The 17341-nt window shown below is 40.8% G+C and overlaps 1 protein-coding gene across 2 annotated transcripts in view; it reads left to right on the top strand.

The window, feature by feature from the left end:
* Positions 1 to 437: 437 nt before the first annotated feature.
* mpped2a (metallophosphoesterase domain containing 2a) overlaps positions 438 to 17341 on the top strand; it is an 80062-nt gene continuing 63158 nt past the window's right edge. The window contains exons 1-3 of one of the 2 annotated variants that reach the window (XM_082535733.1): positions 438 to 940; positions 2288 to 2397; positions 3199 to 3470. In XM_082535733.1, coding sequence (XP_082391859.1) covers positions 3358 to 3470 — 113 coding nt within the window. In that variant the 5' untranslated portion in view covers positions 438 to 940; positions 2288 to 2397; positions 3199 to 3357. The remainder of the gene's footprint in view (positions 941 to 2287; positions 2398 to 3198; positions 3471 to 17341) is intronic. The other variant, XM_082535734.1, reaches the window with a different exon arrangement.

The raw sequence follows: 17341 nt of genomic DNA, 5'->3' as shown, positions 1-17341 counted from the left end.
GCTACTACTTGTAATCCCTTTTATAAAGATCACATCATTAGTAAGTTGTAGCATTTATACCAGACATACTTGTTTTCTTCCCCACAGACATGTATTCCCAGCATCTTTTGGTCGCCACATAAACGACTGATCAATCTTCAATAAATCAATTGAATATTACAACATATCACATTTTTGCAGTCTAGGCTCTATAAATACTTATATAGTTTGTAAATTAGCTGGCAGTTTAGAAACATGGGCTTAAAATAATAATTATGTAAATATACATTGTGGTTTAATAAAGTATTATTTATTCCAAAGCAACGTTGTTGTTACCACACACAAAAAAATACTCATCCTGTCTAATCATCGTTACTCATTTCATTCATTTGACAAGACTTGCCATTTCCGAAAGTAAGTGAATGCAGCATAGAGCGGGACTGCGCGAGAACCCTCCTCCTTCCCCGCCCTCCCCTCCACTTCTCCTGCCTCTTGCGTGTGCCCGCCGGTAAGGGCACGCGCACGGGAGGTGGCGGGGGGTTGTGCTTGCTCCTGCTCTCTGACCCCAGTGGCAGCTTCGACTCACTGCACTCCGGCTCCCCCTCCGTCAGACCCAAGCTGTTCTCGCGCTCTCTCTATCTCTCTCTCTCTCTCTTGTCTGTCAGTGTCTCTCGTCCTTCTCTCTGGCTTTTACCCCCTCCGCTCTCTTCTTGTCTGGTTTCTTTCCACAGGAGCCAGCAGAGGTCCCGTCGGGTCGAAGGTTCTGCCCTATCTGCCGCAACCCCCGGACGGTCGTGTACGAACCTGCCCGCTCTACTGCTGCTGCTGCCGCATGGACCCACGTCTCTCCGCCGCCGCTGCCGCCGCCTCCTCCGCCGCCGCTGCGTAGAGGGCGACCCCGACCCGACACTATTTTCTCCGGCCACAAAAAACACGCACAAAAAAAACCCACACGACGAAGGTAGAACAACCTTTCCGCTTTTCTTTGAGAACCGAAAAGGGAAGGGAATAAGGGGGGAAAGAGAGGAGACTAGGAGGGGGAAAAAAGCAACCCCTGACACAAAGCTGTCGGTTATAAGGTGGCTTGTCATTTACGAGGAAGAGCCAGAGGTTAGCGCGACGGTGTTGTGACACTGACCACCTTTGGGTGCTTTTAGTATCTCAGAAGCAGAGTTCAGGATTGCACGGACCTTTCTTTTTGTGTACGTTCCTGCAAGCGGCGGTGTTAATAGCGAGCGGCGCATAGAACGCATCGTTGTGTGAGCGTGTGATCAGAAAGGGTCAATTTATTCGCCTTCAACCCCTCCTCTGCTTACCGGAGTGATTTCTACTCCTGAAGTTAGCTATATGCTGGCGTACGAGCGCGCTACATATCCGAGGACTGCACCGACCATGTGTGCGCGCACCGACGTTACAGAAAAGCAGCTCAACGCGAAGCTACAGCGTGCATAATAATAATAAAAAATATCTATTGCCAGGGCAGGTTTAGCAGGCTAAGCTAGAGTGCTAGTTGCTACTACTGTAGCCATAAGGTAGAGACAGACAGGCGAGTTTCGGCAGCCCAACACACACATAGAAACACACACACACACAAAATCAGAAGACTGTGGAGCATGCTGCACACAGATTTTCGGCCTACATTTGCAGAGAAAAAGCACATTTTCCGAGTAACTGCAGCAGAAGCAGTACTAGGTTCAGATTTTTTAATGATTGCAGAGGAGGTGAAGTGCAGGACATCCGATAGGGCAGTTTTGTACAGAAGTGCATTTTCTTTTCTTTTTTTAAATTTAAGGCCCAGGAAGATCAATACACTTGTTTCATGTGTAACAAGGATTTTAATGTGACTCTTTTTTTCCACACTTTGAAATGTAAAGAGTTGAGTGTGCAGTGGAGCTGCTTAGATTTTGCTCATGCATTTTTAATTTTTATTTATTTATTTTATTTTAAAAGTCTAGTTTAACCAGCTTTTTCTCGGCTGGCATATATCTTTTTGGCTTAAATTTATAACGTGCATAATAGGAAGCAGGATGCAGCCGACCCAGAAAACATAAATCAATGCTTTAGTGAAAATAGGACATTTTCTTTAAAAAACAAACAAACAAACAAAACAAAGTTTAAATTGGAGTCTTGTTTATCCAGCAGCCGCTTTCTTTGTTTTTATCTCACTTCTCCATCCAAGGATTTAACCATCATGTGAACTCTCGAGCTTTGTTGATTTCCCTCCAAAAGATATGACAGACTTGTTAAATTGAGGGCATTTTTTCTCCCTCTTTCTTTTCTTTTCTTCTCTTGCTCATGGCTGCATCAGGAGGTCTGGTATAAAACGGCTGTCAAAGCCCACAGTGGCCACTCTACTATCAGTTAGGGAGGTCAGACAGGAGGGAGGCTCAGGGTGCAAGGAGACTCACAGCGGATCTGGTGAGTGAGCTCCAGGGATGCATCATAGCAGCATTTTCTTTTTTAAGTCTTTGTTGTACAGTGGAGCAGAGATGCCATAGCATCTCATTAATTGCTATTGGATCCTTTCAAAATTGGAGCATGGATATGTTTTTGTGCTTGGCTTACAGTCAGTGGGGAAGGAGACCTCTTTGATGCATGCATGCATTGTGAAGAATTTCTCATTTTATAGAAGCAATTGCAGCAATTCCTCACCAGCAGACATTCTGCCTGCAGCCTTTCTTTTTGTTTTTGTTTTTTTGTTGTTGTTTTTTAATTTGCTTGTAGTGATTGAAATTTTTTATGTAAATTTAATTTTTTTACATTTAAATATGTTTTCATTGAAGCTAATAAAGTGCTTTCCAGAGTAGAAATTGTTGCTTAAAAAGTCAGAGAAGAGTTTTTTGTAAACTTCACTCTTAAAAAATTCCCTTGCTGCTTTTAAAGGTAGAGTACATCTGCTAATTGTGTTTAAATTGCCTCATTGTATTTTTCTATTGAGGCTTTTATGAGGATGTGTTTGATGAGCTGTTTGAGGATTTTTTTCCTAGCAAATTTCAGGTGGTTTCTGTTCTCTGAAGCTGAATAAGACTGTACATGCCGTCACTGCATGCATGCGTGCTTTATCTTTAGTCTTTGCATTTACATTCACTTTAAAATGTATAAGTCTAACCTGCGATATTTTTTTTATTTTCTTATGTGAAGCCCTTACTCGTGAGTGTATTCAGAAGAAAGTGCACGTCTTTTTAAAACAGCTGGTGTGTGTGTCTCCTGTCGGTGCAGAGAGCAGTGTGTCGTGGTCGAGTCAGTCGGCTGGGTTGCTGCTGCTGCTGCAGGGAGGCTTCCTGGGCTTCTGGAGAGCAGCTCTGAAGGATGACCGCCGCACGGCTCGCTGCTGAATCTCGGTGAACGAACAGCATCTCATGTCCAAACTGTGGAAGGATGGCTCATGGCAAAGTGACCATCACTGTGGACGAGTACAGCTCCAACCCCACACAGGCCTTCACGCACTACAACATCAACCAGAGCCGCTTCCAGCCCCCACACGTCCACATGTAAGTTCACGCTCACACACGCACACAAATACACACACACAGTTGTTATGAGCTGGCAAAGTTAAATCAGAAAGAAATATTTTCTCTCTCTCCAAATGAATTTTATTTGTGATCTTTATTCCAAACTGAGTTGGTCACGAGGAACATTTAAATAGAATAGAATAGAATAGAATAGAATATATAAATGACACATTGCAGCAGTGTCATTTATAAACCTGCACTTTCTGTGACATTTTAAACTAATTTCAGAATCATGCATACGCTTTAAGAACAATACAGGAAGCCAGCAGGTTTAATGCAGTCTCTGTTGTTCACTGAGTGTATGGTGGTGCGTGATGTAACGCAGTACAAATCATTCTTTGTGAATAAAAGTTTTAGCGGCAGTGAAGCACTGAACAAAAGCGCAGCATCTGCAGACTAACACTGATTCTGTGCATCACACATACTTGCGCTGGTTTTTCTAACTTGTGGTGTTGTTTTATTTATTTATTTTTGTAATCTTTCTTGCGTGTGCTGTTGGTGCGTACTGCTCACCGGTGTGTGCTGCGGTCTCGCTGTGAGACGGTTATCATTTGTGCCATGTTGTCATTGCGGTATGTGGATGCTTTGTCTGCATTAAGGCGCTCTCCTTAGTTATTTATTAGACCAGTTACTTAGTGTTGCTCTTGTCTGATGTGGTTATGCTGCTCCTCTCATTAGTGGGTCAGAGCGCTGTGACCCATCAACCCTCGACACACACCCTCACACACAAACACACTTTACAACGCTGTGTTTTAGCTGTGACCAGATATTAACAGAGCTGCAGCTCACTTTGTGTCTTCTTCCAATTAGAGCAGTTGTGAGATTTTTCCAAAAGGTTGTTGACTGCTGGTTTTGTGTACACTGCGTGCTCGTGACATTTATTCTCTGTGTATGTTGTGAAGTTAACCTGCAGCAGGGCCAGGAAGAGATTGAAGAGCCTGTTTGTAGTTTCCATCATCGCTGTAATGGAGTTGTTTGTCATTTCTTTCTTTTCTCCTGTTTTCTTTTTCATTTTTTTGCCTTTACGTGTGCATTTATTTATGGGGAAAAGCACAGCCCATCAATTTATTTTCTTTTTTCTACATCGTGAGCGGAACACACAGGGATAAATGCAATTTATGCCCGAAATAAACATTGTAGAGCAGTGTCGATGGTGACGCTGCTTTGAATTTTTGAAAGTCAAAACACCAAAATGTACAATAATGTGAGAAAATCCAGCCCACGCCAAAACATAAGAGCGCTAACCAAAGCATTCTAATCTTTGTTGTAGACAGCTTTCACAGTGAGGTCTGTACAAATGTGCCGTTCCCAAGTCCTCACATATAATTACGTTGTTGGGGGTAAAATCACAGCAAAGCTCATGGCTTTTTTCCCCTCCCAGCTTTCCTTGTTAGCACAGAAAATGGTAATTATAAAATTGTCAGTTTAGGCAATGTTATGGTAAAAAAAAAAAAAAAACAACAACATATGATTGACTTGTGAGAATCCATTCAATCCCTTCAAAATCACATCTTAGAGATCGCTGAGACGCTGTTCCAGAGAGCTGCAGAGCCACGATTACAGATTTGTGCACACATGTTCGATCTTGTTGCGCAGTTACAGCGTTCTTAGATCACACTGAAATCAAAGGTGAAGCTGAAAAATCGGCAAATCAACGTATTAAGTGGAGTAACCACGTCACCTTGGTGTGTATGAAGCCAAATAAGAGGCCGGGAGAAGTCTTTGCTTTGGGCTGCAGATGTGGTGGTGGCACCGGGCTGAACCGAGATGGCAGCTGTTGGGATTGTCGTGTAGGACTGGAGTTTTTTTTAAATTAATTAATTAATTTTGTATGTGAAGTGTGAGAGGCTGAGATAATGCAGATATGTAAACAATCATAAAGGAGATGTTTTTAGTCAGTCCAAGATCTTCAACAAACAGCTGCACTGATTCACTTTAGGGAGCAGCAACATCTGGCAGACAAGTTTTTTTTTTTTTTTTTGTTTTTTTTTAAATATCATTTGCCTGAAACACTCAGAGTCCCACAATCCTCTGTGTGTGTGTGTGTGTGTGTGTGTGTGTGTGTGTGTGTGTGTGTGCATAATAATCACATTCATGTAAGCAGGATTATTTTTGGGAGATGGAGTATTGTAAACAGCTCAATGGAGTTTTGCCTTCCTCTTGGTGTTGGCAGTGTTCTCACAATTGTGCCACTGTGTTGATTTGGGATTCCTCAGCTGCAAGTGGGGCTGCCAAGTACAGCAAGTGCCCGTGCTTCCGAGTGTGGTGAAAAGGGAGGCGACCTCACCTATCAGCTTGCGTTACATCAGTCCTGTTTTAATGGATCGCAAAGACAACATTAAAAATCAGAACAAATGCGCCGTCGTGAGTCTGGGTTAACACATGTCGAGCAGCACAGGATTCACCAGAACAGAGTCTGGTTTGATGTTTGGTGAGGCTTCCGCAGTCTTTGAAAAGGCAAATAATAGAACATCCACACAATATTTTTTCTGTCTTTATAAAAATTTAAAAAAACCAAAGAAAAACAAACACATCCTCTCTGAGGTAACATTTTTTCTGAAATACCATGGTTTATTTTTGGATTTATTATTTTTATGCTTCTTGAATTGACAGGGTTTGTTTTTGGTTCCCTGGGAAGTCTTACTATGGTTTCTCCCTGCCTTTTTATTTGCAGTGCTGCAGCAGTTGTGCATAAGTTGAGTTGTGAAAGCCTTACAAAAAACATTTTTGGAAGAAAATGGAAAGAGGAGGAGGGGAAGAAAGCAAAGTAGGAAAAGGATGGATCTTCCTGATGTTTACAGGGAAACTTAAAAACATTTTCCAAAAGTGGTTCATCATCTTCATTCGTCACCTGGAGACTGTTTTACTTTTATTCCAGACGATGACAAACGAGAACAGATGCGGCTGTAAGAAAGTCGTTATAAGGTGTATTTTTGGTGTTATTTTGTGAAAGAGGGTCTACGGTAGGAGTTTCAGTTCAGTGCAAGAGGAACAGAGTGGAAAAAATGTAATAATACAGTGGTTGAAAACTTTGAGAATGTAATCTCAGTATTTATTCCTATAATCACTGTAATCAGGTTTTTTTGTTGTTGTTTTTGTTGTATTTTTTGCTCATTGTGGGGTTGTTTTCTTTTGGGGGGGGTGTTTTAAGTCCAGTTTTCAGTGTGATTCTTTTTGGAGGTGAGCCCGTGTAGAAGGGGATGTGTTAAAGCCATGGGGCCTCTCAGCAGATATGTGTTTGGATAAATACATTAGGCTGTTTCCTGGCTTCCACAGAGCCTGCAGTGTTTTACCCTGTCATTCTTAAACTCGGTCTGGGAACCCTGAGATTACACGCGCTCACGCACACACACACAATCCTCCGAGCCCATCCCCCCACCCCCTTCCCTGCTATGTTTAAGTGCTTATAGAATACGAGCTCTGTTCGAGGAAAGTAAAGGTTTGTTTAGATTTGGGAGATAATAATCCGACTTGCTCGCCGTTCTCTCACTGCATCTGCAGTATTTGGACATAAATAAAGTTGTTGCTTCTCTGCAAGCAGAGAGAGGGGTGGAGGCTGGGGGTGGGGGGTTGCCCGCCTTTTGAAATATAATCCTCGCTCTAATGTTTTTTTCCCCTCCCGTCCTAGACAGAATATTTAGATTTCTCAGATGGAGTACAGCAGTGCCTTTTGTGTGGCGTGGAAGGTATCATTCCCTGACCCGCATATGAAAACATGAATGTAGAGCACGTAGAAAGTCACGCACGCACACAGTGGCGCTCATAAGCTGATGCTGTGGAACGGGACCCCGAAGTCAAAGTGGACTTTCTTCGGAGCATGGGACGCCCCTGCCTCTGTGTGAGTGAGCGACAGGCTCAGTCTGGCCCAGTTTGCGTCTGGTTTATTTTTCTGTGCCGACTGTGTTTCTTTTTTTTCTTTTCTTTTTTTTTTCTCCTTTTAACTCCCTCTCCTCAGCCCCCTCGTCATCGTCTTGTGAAATGAAATGCTCAGCAACTTGGAACATATGCTTCGAGTTGGGACACTAATGACTTCGTATCCAATTTGGGCAGGATCTGGGCAAGACTGTGGGAAGGCCTGACACACAGGCACATACAGACAGACAGGCAGAGCTGAAACTAAAAGGACTCCTGAAAAGCTCTTGAAAAACATTTACATTTCAGGATTTAATAAGACTTTAAATGATGTTACTGGACTTGGGGGGAAGGTTGGTGGCAAGTCATATCTCTTAACATTTTGACATAGACAGCTGAACTGGATTGCTCTTAACCTTTAATTTCTTCAGGTTCAAAGGGGAATTAAATCCTAGTTGTACTGCAAGAAATGATCATTTTTCCAATCAGTTACATGTTGATAGTGTTTTTTTTATTGTTATTATTAATAACATGAAATTGTCAAAAATGTAAAAAGTGCCCAACAAAAAATCCTTACCTTTGCTTACTTTTATTCCTAAACCTAAGATTTCGTAATCACATTTTAAGCAGTGGAGTGTGCAGGTGAGACATGGAAAAAAAAACACCCAGCATAAAACACTGGAGGGAGAAACGCGATCCAGGCCTGCAATAACGAGGAGTTAATCAAGTGCACCGGATTAGATTGGGCAGAGATGATGTTGTTGGTGGTTGATCTTGATCGCAGATGCGTTGGCATTTCTCGCTCGATGATTTAACTGCATTACGCCATTAACGCCTTTGGAGTGTTAATTTATTTAATTCCCACTGGATGTGCGTGCCATGCAAGCCAGCAAAACAGTGTCAGCGGAGAAAGCTTTCTCAATCACCACCAGGGTCGGTGATGGGAGACGTTTTTGTGTCATTAAAGATATAATCGGATTGAACAACATTATTTATCCATTCTTGAGGAATAGCCGATTTAAATCTCGAATTTTATTCCTTGACTTGTGATATCTTCTTTCAGACCCAACCTGTAAGCCCCGTTAAATCATGTTTGTCATTACGGAACGAGTTTCCCTGCATGGATTCAGCATCACTAACAAGAATCATGCTGGGATTTTTAATGAAGGCCCAATGGCAGTGCCTCAGGGAGAAGAACCTACGCTGCAAAGTTCTTGTCCATTCCTCACTCTGAGTTTTTTAATGGCACCTGAAAAGGGACTCTGCTGAGTTAAGAGCAGTCGGAGCATTTTTAAAACCTCTGTGAATATGGACAATGGTGTTTTTGCCTTTTCCTCTCTTTTTATTTTCACAGTGAGCCCGTTGTACCCCTCAGCTTTTCTTTGTGTTTCAGGTTTAAAGTGTTCAGTTTTAACTTTTGTCACAAGAACAAGTAAAACAAGCAAATCATTTCCCTTGCTATCCCATGGTTATTAAGTGGCAGATATAAACTTGACTTTCCCCATTACAGCTGGATAATTTTTAAAAATGTATTGTTATCAGCTGATGCACCTAAATAAATAATCAAATAGAAGCATTAGGAGCAGCCTGGAATTTATTCTTACATGTTATAATTTTTAGCATTTATTAGGATTTAAAGTGGTGTGTGTGTGTGTGTGTGTGTGTGTGTGTGTGTGTGTGTGTGTGTGTGTGTGTGTGTGTGTGTGTGTGTGTGTGTGTGTGTGTGTGTGTGTGTGTGTGTGAGTGAGAGAGTGAGAGAGATTGGAAAAAACAAATCTTGTTGCCGTCCAGAACATTTAAGCAGTGGAGAGAAAAGATTTTTATATTGCTTTGTAATTCCTCGTGTACTTATATTTATTCAATTTCATCTTAATACAAAGCAGTGGAAATTACCTATGTCGATACTACCAGAAAAAATTATACTTTTAATCTGATAAATGAAAAGCTTTTCCTAAATTAAGGAAAATAAGAATTGCATCCATCTATGTGTATGTTGTAAAATGTGGCAGGATTTTGAAGTGTTTTTCAAAATTTTGAGAAAGCCAAAATTAAAAAAAAAGAATATAGCCAACCGGTACAGCTTCACACCCAAAAATCACTGGTGAATACAGAGATGCTCCACCCTCAAACGATGGTGAGGTTGTAGAGAACAGAGAGTCTTAAAATGTTTTCTTTTCCCTTGTGATGCTGGTGCTTTATTACTGTTTACTGTCTGTTAAAATCAGTTACTGGAGACACCTGAGCTCATTACATTGACTGCAATGCACAAAAATGGAATTTCCCCCGACCCCTCTACATGTGAAAAAATCTTCCACATTTAACAAAGTCCTTCTTCTCCACGTGCCTCGTTAATTATTCCTGCCCTGTGAATAATTGAGGAGATTGTAAGTATGAATCATTTACCGGTGCATCAATACACGTGGATATTCTGACACGAGCTGGTGAGGAAACGCCAAGAGAAGCACACGCACGGCTTTGACACTTTCATTTTCAGCACAGTCCTGGTTTTATTAATGAACTCCTGAAGGATTTTTTTATGTGCCATATTTCCTTTTTCTAGTCTGTTAGAGGAGAGCTGTAAAAGCAGCAGAGGAAATGGATTTTGGAACTGGATTTGTGCACAGTACCCGTTTCTGAGCCAATGCTGTAGTGTTTGCGTTTGGTGAAATTCAGCTTTTTTTTGTCAGTCTGAGTTGGCTCATTGCAAAGAGGGAGGTTGCTCAGTATGTAGAGTCACGTGACAGAAGAATCCTTTCGAGGTGGCAGGATGATAATTCAACAGGACGTTTCCATCTCCGAGTCAGTAATAGTAGCTTTTCCACCCATGTGACTCCACTTTTAACATGAAATGGACTGTGTCTCCATCCAGGAGATCCTGCTTTTCTTCGATCACATTGTGGATAAACAAGTTAAACCTTGTTTACGCGAACCCTTCAGCAGGGGGGTTGCTTTGAAGATGAAAAGGCTCACATAATTGGTGATATAATTGTGGAATAAATGTGTGATTTGTAAATAGAAAAGTTTTAAAGCTCCCTCCTTTTGTCTGATTTGTCAGTGAGCACAGCACAACAAACACCTTCTCCTCAGAGCTTCAGTTGGTCATTGCAGACCAAAAGTAAAAACAGGAGAAAACAGAATGTTTCTGCTTTTGATTCATGTTTGTTTGAGTTCTTGAGACGAACCAGCCATTTAGAACAACAAGGCTCTGTAGTGTCACCACCATACCAGCACATTAACCTAATATTATAGTCAGGCTGCAGCTTGCAAAAATGTTGGAATGGATAACTGTTTACTATATTTGATGTATGTACATAAAGATTTGACAGTATATATGTATATAGATATGCAAAACGTATCAAAAATGTATATACAGCACACTTTAGTTCAGCTGTAGGTAGGGATGGGTATTGATAAGATTTTCACGATTCAGATTCCATTTTCGATTCTGTTTAACGATTCGATTCTTTATTGATTCTCTTATCGATTCTTTTTAAAAAAAGGAGAACACTAAGGTCGATTAGCTTAGAACTTTGTTTTATATCTTCTCTTTGAACAAGATAATTTAGGAGTAACATGGCCTTACAAACCCAACAGTGAGATCTTAAGAGATCCTTAAGAGAGCCTACGGCTCTTAAATGGGGTGTCACAGGGTCCCCAGGAAAAAAAATTGTAAATGTAAAATAATAAAATAAATATTCTTCTGTAGCAATAACAAAGTACAACATAAATTATTCTGTAGCAAATACACAAGAATATCCAGTAATGTCCCTGCCTACAATTAAACACATTCACTTACTGAAAATCGGGGGCATCTGCTGTGGGTGCAAGCCTTTTACCACAAACTTAGTCACTCGGTGACATTCGTCTATCCTGGCCTGAAAAGAGACTCTACCGGTAGACTGCAGCGACAACTGCCAGCATCTGAGCCAGCCAGACTCTGTCTGTCTCATCATGGTCACCTAAATGCACAGTAATGGCAGGTTTTGTAATAAGGCAGATCGCGCTAACATAATATGCACTGTTGTTGATTATTTACCTGCCGCATTAACGGGAGAGGACGTGCAAACGTTACCGCTGCTGTTGGGTTGAGATTCACGAGTCCGGAGCGGAATTAAAAACACGACATTCATTTAAGGTCATCGCGTGTTTTGTGAGCAAATGCTTTTGCATATTCGTAGTGTTTCCTCCCTTAAATGAAATATCTACTTTGGAAGTATTGCAAGTTGCCCTGTTGTCATCCGTTCTCGTAAAGTATAATCAAACTTTTGAGTGTTTGAACCGCCATGTTTCCTGCCAGGTAAGCGACGCTCCGCAACATGGTGACGTCATTCGGGGCGACTGGAATCGATAAGGGAATCGTTTGCAAAAATGGCAAACAATTCCAAGGAATTGAAACAGTGGGAACCGGTTCTCAACAAGAACCGGTTTTCGATACCCATCCCTAGCTGTAGGTACGGTGGATGTTTTAAGTGTTGGGTGGCACGGTATAGTTGTTAAGGAGACCTAATATGCTTTTCCATCCTTTGCCGTATGTTGTTGCAGCGGTGAATTTTCACATTAAATGCATTATGCAGTCATCTTATGTACAAATAACCTGCTGCTCAGTTTCAGGGTTTTTTTTTCTACTCTCAACTCTCTATTACGTCACAGAGCATGGATAGTCGTAATCTATTTAGCTAAGCAACACAATAAAGGCTATGAAGACAGATGCCCCACCCCTTAATTTTTTTCCCATACACTGGATAAATAAATTGGTATTAATAAGGCTGCTCTGTTTAGAAGTAATTACTCCTAAAATACACTTGCAAGTGTTCTGGTCAATATTCAGGGTTTTGTTTGTTTTAAACACGAATCACAAATACTCATATTCCTTGGATTAAAGGTAGATTCTGTGGTCTTCATATTGATTTGCATTAATTGTATTTTAACTGAAATAATTAAGAAAACAGTGTGAGCTGAACAGGGTTTTAATAGTTTTGCAATTTTCATTAGTTTTTATTTTTTATTTAGTTTTGACTTCAGATTTTCAATTTTATATCAGTTTTAACTCATTCACTGCCAGCCATTTTTCAAATCAGGTAACTCCTCACTGCCAGGGTTTTTGAGCATTTTTACTCATTTTTGAAGAGCCACAGAAAACTGTGTGTTATGATCATATAAACGCTGAACCTACCAAAATGAAGAACAGACTCTCTTCTTTCATCCAAAAAGAAAAGCTTGTTTCTACCATTTTCCATTCTTTAGTAATCAGCTGTAGAAGAGAGGTGGGTTCCACCAAAAATGCCTGTTTTGACCAAAAAAAGGGAGAAAACGAGCTTTTTGTGAAAAATACATTTCAAGCAGAAAAGTGCCTTTGACACTAATATTTCTTGCTTTGTGACACCTCTAACATATAAAATAGTTTTTCACTTCTATAAAACAGAAATAACACTGAGAAAGGTTATGTTTTATCAAAACAATTTATTTACAAATATATGAAAAAATAAAATATACATAGTGAAACATTTATTCACAATGAATAATTCACTTTTGTGTGGTAATCATTATAACACTCTCCGGGATGCAAGGGCACACAACGAGACTTGCACCACATTTTTGTCTCACTGCGCAATCCCTTACGTACGCAAACCCTGCACCTCCTTGCAGGTCTACTTTTACTGCTGGTGGGCTTCAGTTTTCACTGACAAGCTGCCCTAGGTTGTATTCTAGCCCCTCCCATTGAAAAACGTAATTGACGTCTATAGACGTCAATGGCAGTGAATGAGTTAATTAGTTTTTACCAATTGTTTGCTAGTTTAGTTTTTATTTTTTTGAAAATCCTTAGTTTCAGTTTAGTTTTGATTAGTTTCAGTTATAGTTTTAGCTGTGTTTGCAATAATTAAGTGCAACAAAATCCCAGTTTCATCATATCAGTCATGCTCTTCTGCTTAACCTTGGGTATGTTGCTATTCCAGCTACCATACCCTGCACCCTGGACAGGTTGCCTGTCTGTCGCAGGGCTAACACGCAGAGACAGACAACTCACATTCCCACCTATGGGTTCTTTAAATAAATAAATGAATAAAGGCAGATGAACAACCACTGATACCAGGCAACTATAAAATTTATATCTTGGCCCCAATGAGACTATTAACTCTTGCAGCATCGGGTGTTCGTAATTTTGGTTCAAGTGAATTGATAAACTTTTTGAGGGCAATTGACTCACACAGTTATGTCGATATCCCAGTCCTGTTGTCTCGTGATGCATCACGCTAGCTTGCCTGGGGTTAGCTTCTGTTTTCTGGGGATGAGGGTTGAGTGTGCTCCCTTCTCAAGGTAAGCTAGGTTAGCCTTCTTGTGTGAACTTTTCAAGTGCACTTTAAGGTTTGTGGGATTTTTTTCCCCTTTAGAAATGTCCCTCATAATTTGTCTCTTTCCACACTTGCTTTATCCAAAACACAGTCATGTTCAAAGTAATCCCAAATTGGACTCTGGCGCTTTCTCCTGACTTTTCCTGACATGATTCTGCGCGTGGACGGAGCGGTAACACAGACGACTCGACTAACGTACTGCCACCTGCTGGCATAATGAGACAGCAAGAAAAAAATCTGGAAACTAAACTTCATTTTCACCCTTGACTATTGTATGACACACACACATCTACCAAAAATAAACACATTTTTGCTATAAATTCAGTTAATTTTAGTTAGTTTTGTGAACACTCATTACAGTTTTAGTTAGTTTTCCTTTTTTGTTTTTATTTTTATTTCCGTTAACGGAAAATGTTTTTTCACTTCCAGTTTTCGTTATTTCGTTAGTTTTCGTTAACGATAATAACCTTGGAGCTGAACTAAGGCTGCCAGCTTGGGTAAAAAAAACTCTTATTGGACCAAATATGTTTAATTGTAGTGTTTCTTAAAGCAGCAGCTACACAGTCTGCTTTTCACTGGTGACTATTTCACTGCTGTTGTTGTAATGCTGTTATTTTTTATTAGTTTGTAGTTCACCTACACCCTGAAGGTAAACCTCTTTCCAGAGTCTGTTCCTGCTTGTGGTTGTCTGGTTTAACCAAAAGTGTCTCCAGATGACAGATGATGATCCACCGTCAGGAACTAAAATATGTTCAAGATTTTGTTTTGTCTGATGTGAGGCGCTTGGTGTGAGGTTTCCCTGCTGCTTCTTCACCTTTGTTTATTTGGGTCACATGGTTGTGATTTAGATCGGTTGTAATGGCAATGCTAGCCCAGATTTAGATCTCTTTAATCTCTACCCACGCCTTCGATTTATTCATTGATTAGAAAAAACAGCAAAGAGAGTCAGATGTTTGGGTGGTGCAGTCATCTTTCTGATGCACTGGTCCCTTTCTACTTTACTCTAACAAGGAATGGTGACAAGTGAAAATGAGATGGACGTAGCTGTACAGGTTGGTGTCCTCCATCTCCCCTATTCAGTCAGTTTGACCTAGCAGTCTCTGTAGACTAGACTAAAAAAAAACTGTTATTGAAATTATACATCAGGCCCTACTGAGAACAAATGGCTAAAATGAATGCATCAGCCTGAATAATAAGAAAGTGAAGAGCAATTCACTCGCATTATGAGACTATTGATTCGCCATAATCAGACTTTCCCAGAATTGAAAACGCCTCAGTAGCCTGTGTTCACGAGTCAGTGGCATATAAAGAGCTCCCAGCCTCATGTTTACCCCTGACCTCGGCATCCCTTCTTCTGTTTTAACCGCAAACAGTTTGTGGAGGAGCAGCAGTCACAGTCACAGCTCTCCTGAGAACAAAGCGCTAGTCGCGTTCGGTTGCCTTTTGTTTCTGTCGGCCTGCCACTGCTTGCCAGCAGGAGTGGAGGGGCTTTTGTAACAGGAGAACCCTCTGATTAAGTTCCCTCTCTACCCCTGACCTGCTGCTGGGGCCTGGCGGGATGGTGGTGGTGAGGGTTAAGTGACAGTTGACATTGGACAGGTCTCCTTTTCTTTCTTTCTTTTTTTTTTTTTTTTCCTTTTTGATGTCTTTGAGATTTTGGTCTATTCTTGCATGCTGGACCTGGCATCGCAGGGCACAATCGCTTGATAATGTCACGTCATCTTTAACATGAAGCACGCTCAGCCTGCAGCTTCTCAATGTGACAAGTCGTCCGTTTATGCAGTTTAAAGAGTGTTTAGCTTGACTTTAGCAATGACTCATTTGTATAGTCGTTTTATGTCTTTTCGTAACACTTTGTGGAAGTTGATTTTTATGGAAGATGTTCCTTTTCTTTTCACAGAGGTTTTTGTGAATCTGTGAGTGCATCCTACTGTTTTTAAGGGAGATAAATAACACATTTCTCTGTGAAAAATGAGGAAGACTGTTGTTTTTAAAAAGTGATGTAGTGTGTGTGTGTGTGTGTGTGTGTGTGTGTGTGTGTGTGTGTGTGTGTGTGTGCGCGCGTTATGGTATTTTTCAACTGAACGAAGCTGCAAAAATTCTTAAGGAAGGAAATGATATATGGCTCTTAACTGGGTAAGATAACTGGGTAACTGGGTATGAAGCCAATCAGATCTGCATGGCTAGGCTGTGGTTTTTAATAGTTCTGGTTGGTACCACAGTTGTTTCGGAGATCAAACTCTATCCTATAAATCCTAAAAAATTCTTGGCGCTTTAAATACATACATATGTATTCTAAATGAGACCTTAAAACCAGCTCTGCTCTTAGTCTTTGGAATAATCTTGTTATATTAAAAGTCACTTTTTAATACAGACTTGGTCCCATGTTGTCTGTCCAGGTGAACACGCAGCTCCACTACTTTATTCTCCCCGCAGTCTGCTGGTTGGTGTTTGGCCCCGGGGACCACGTCATGACCGTCTCCTCAGCCTTTTCTCCCATCAGCCCTGCAGCCAGGCAGACTGTCAGCAGCACAATTAAGGGCTGTGCCATAATGAAAGGGGCATTAGCAGAAGCAATTTATTTCTCAGCGCAGTGCCGGAAGGTTTCTCCAGCGCTGATATTCCAGTGCAGGCTTTGTGTGCTCTACTCAGCCATTAAGGGAGGGATAAGGAGGACACACACTAGCTGAACAAATGAAGTAGGGGGGGAGCATCAAAGCATAAGGCCACATTTCACCATTCTTGAAAATCAATTCTGATTTGAATATTTTTACTAATATACTTGTGTGTTTTCATTTTTTTTCTTAACTATTTCATAAATGCACGTTCTGTTTGTGCTTTGCCCCCTCTTGGATTTTTCTCGTCTCCCACCTTTGCCTCTCTTCTCTGCTCAGTTGTGCACCCCCCACCACCAGCGCCCCTTTCTCCATTATTCCTGTGTTCATTTTGTTCCTCTGAAGTTTATTGAATTAACGCAGACAGCTGAAACGCAGAAGATAAGAGAGGCGCTCAGTGCTCCTCTCAGAGAAATGGTATTGCAGTGTGGATGAGTGAGCGGTGTGTTTGTGTGCGACTCTTACAGCAGGGGGAGGGGAGCTGATGCAGAGGTTATAGACAGAGGAAATGGGGAGCATTGTGTGTTGATGTTTCTCCTGAAAGGGCGATAAAGGGAGTTTGAGAGTGGTGAAAAAGTAGTCTTGTTGTTGTCTCCAGTTTCATTGTTTGCCTGAGCTTTCCATTTCTTTTTGCAAAGTCGACACGTAATCAAATTTCTCTTTATATTCTAAAAAAAATGAAGTGCATTATCATTTGTCAGCTGCTATGATTTTTTTTCTTATGTCGTTCTACCGCACACTGCTCAGTTTACAATCAAAACAACTTTTGTGACCAACGGCATGATACTCACTAATAAACCAGTGTAAACATCACGTTGTTTTCAGTTGGTTCTTCTTCTTGGAAAGCGTTATGGGCTGCAACAGAAAAAAATTATGTAAAAAAAAAAAAAAAAAAAAAAAGGTAAAAATGTTTTCTTGAAATGACAAATTAATGTTTGAGAAACTGAACCCAATCAGAGCTTTAGCCTTTTGCTTGAGTGGTTAATATAAATTGCTGATACCTTTTCAAATTAACAGCTAATTGATTATTGGA

Source organism: Aulonocara stuartgranti (genome assembly GCF_965226115.1).
Source record: "Aulonocara stuartgranti genome assembly, chromosome: 1".
NCBI lineage: Eukaryota > Metazoa > Chordata > Actinopteri > Cichliformes > Cichlidae > Aulonocara > Aulonocara stuartgranti.
This window is presented reverse-complemented; position numbering and strand designations above follow the sequence as displayed.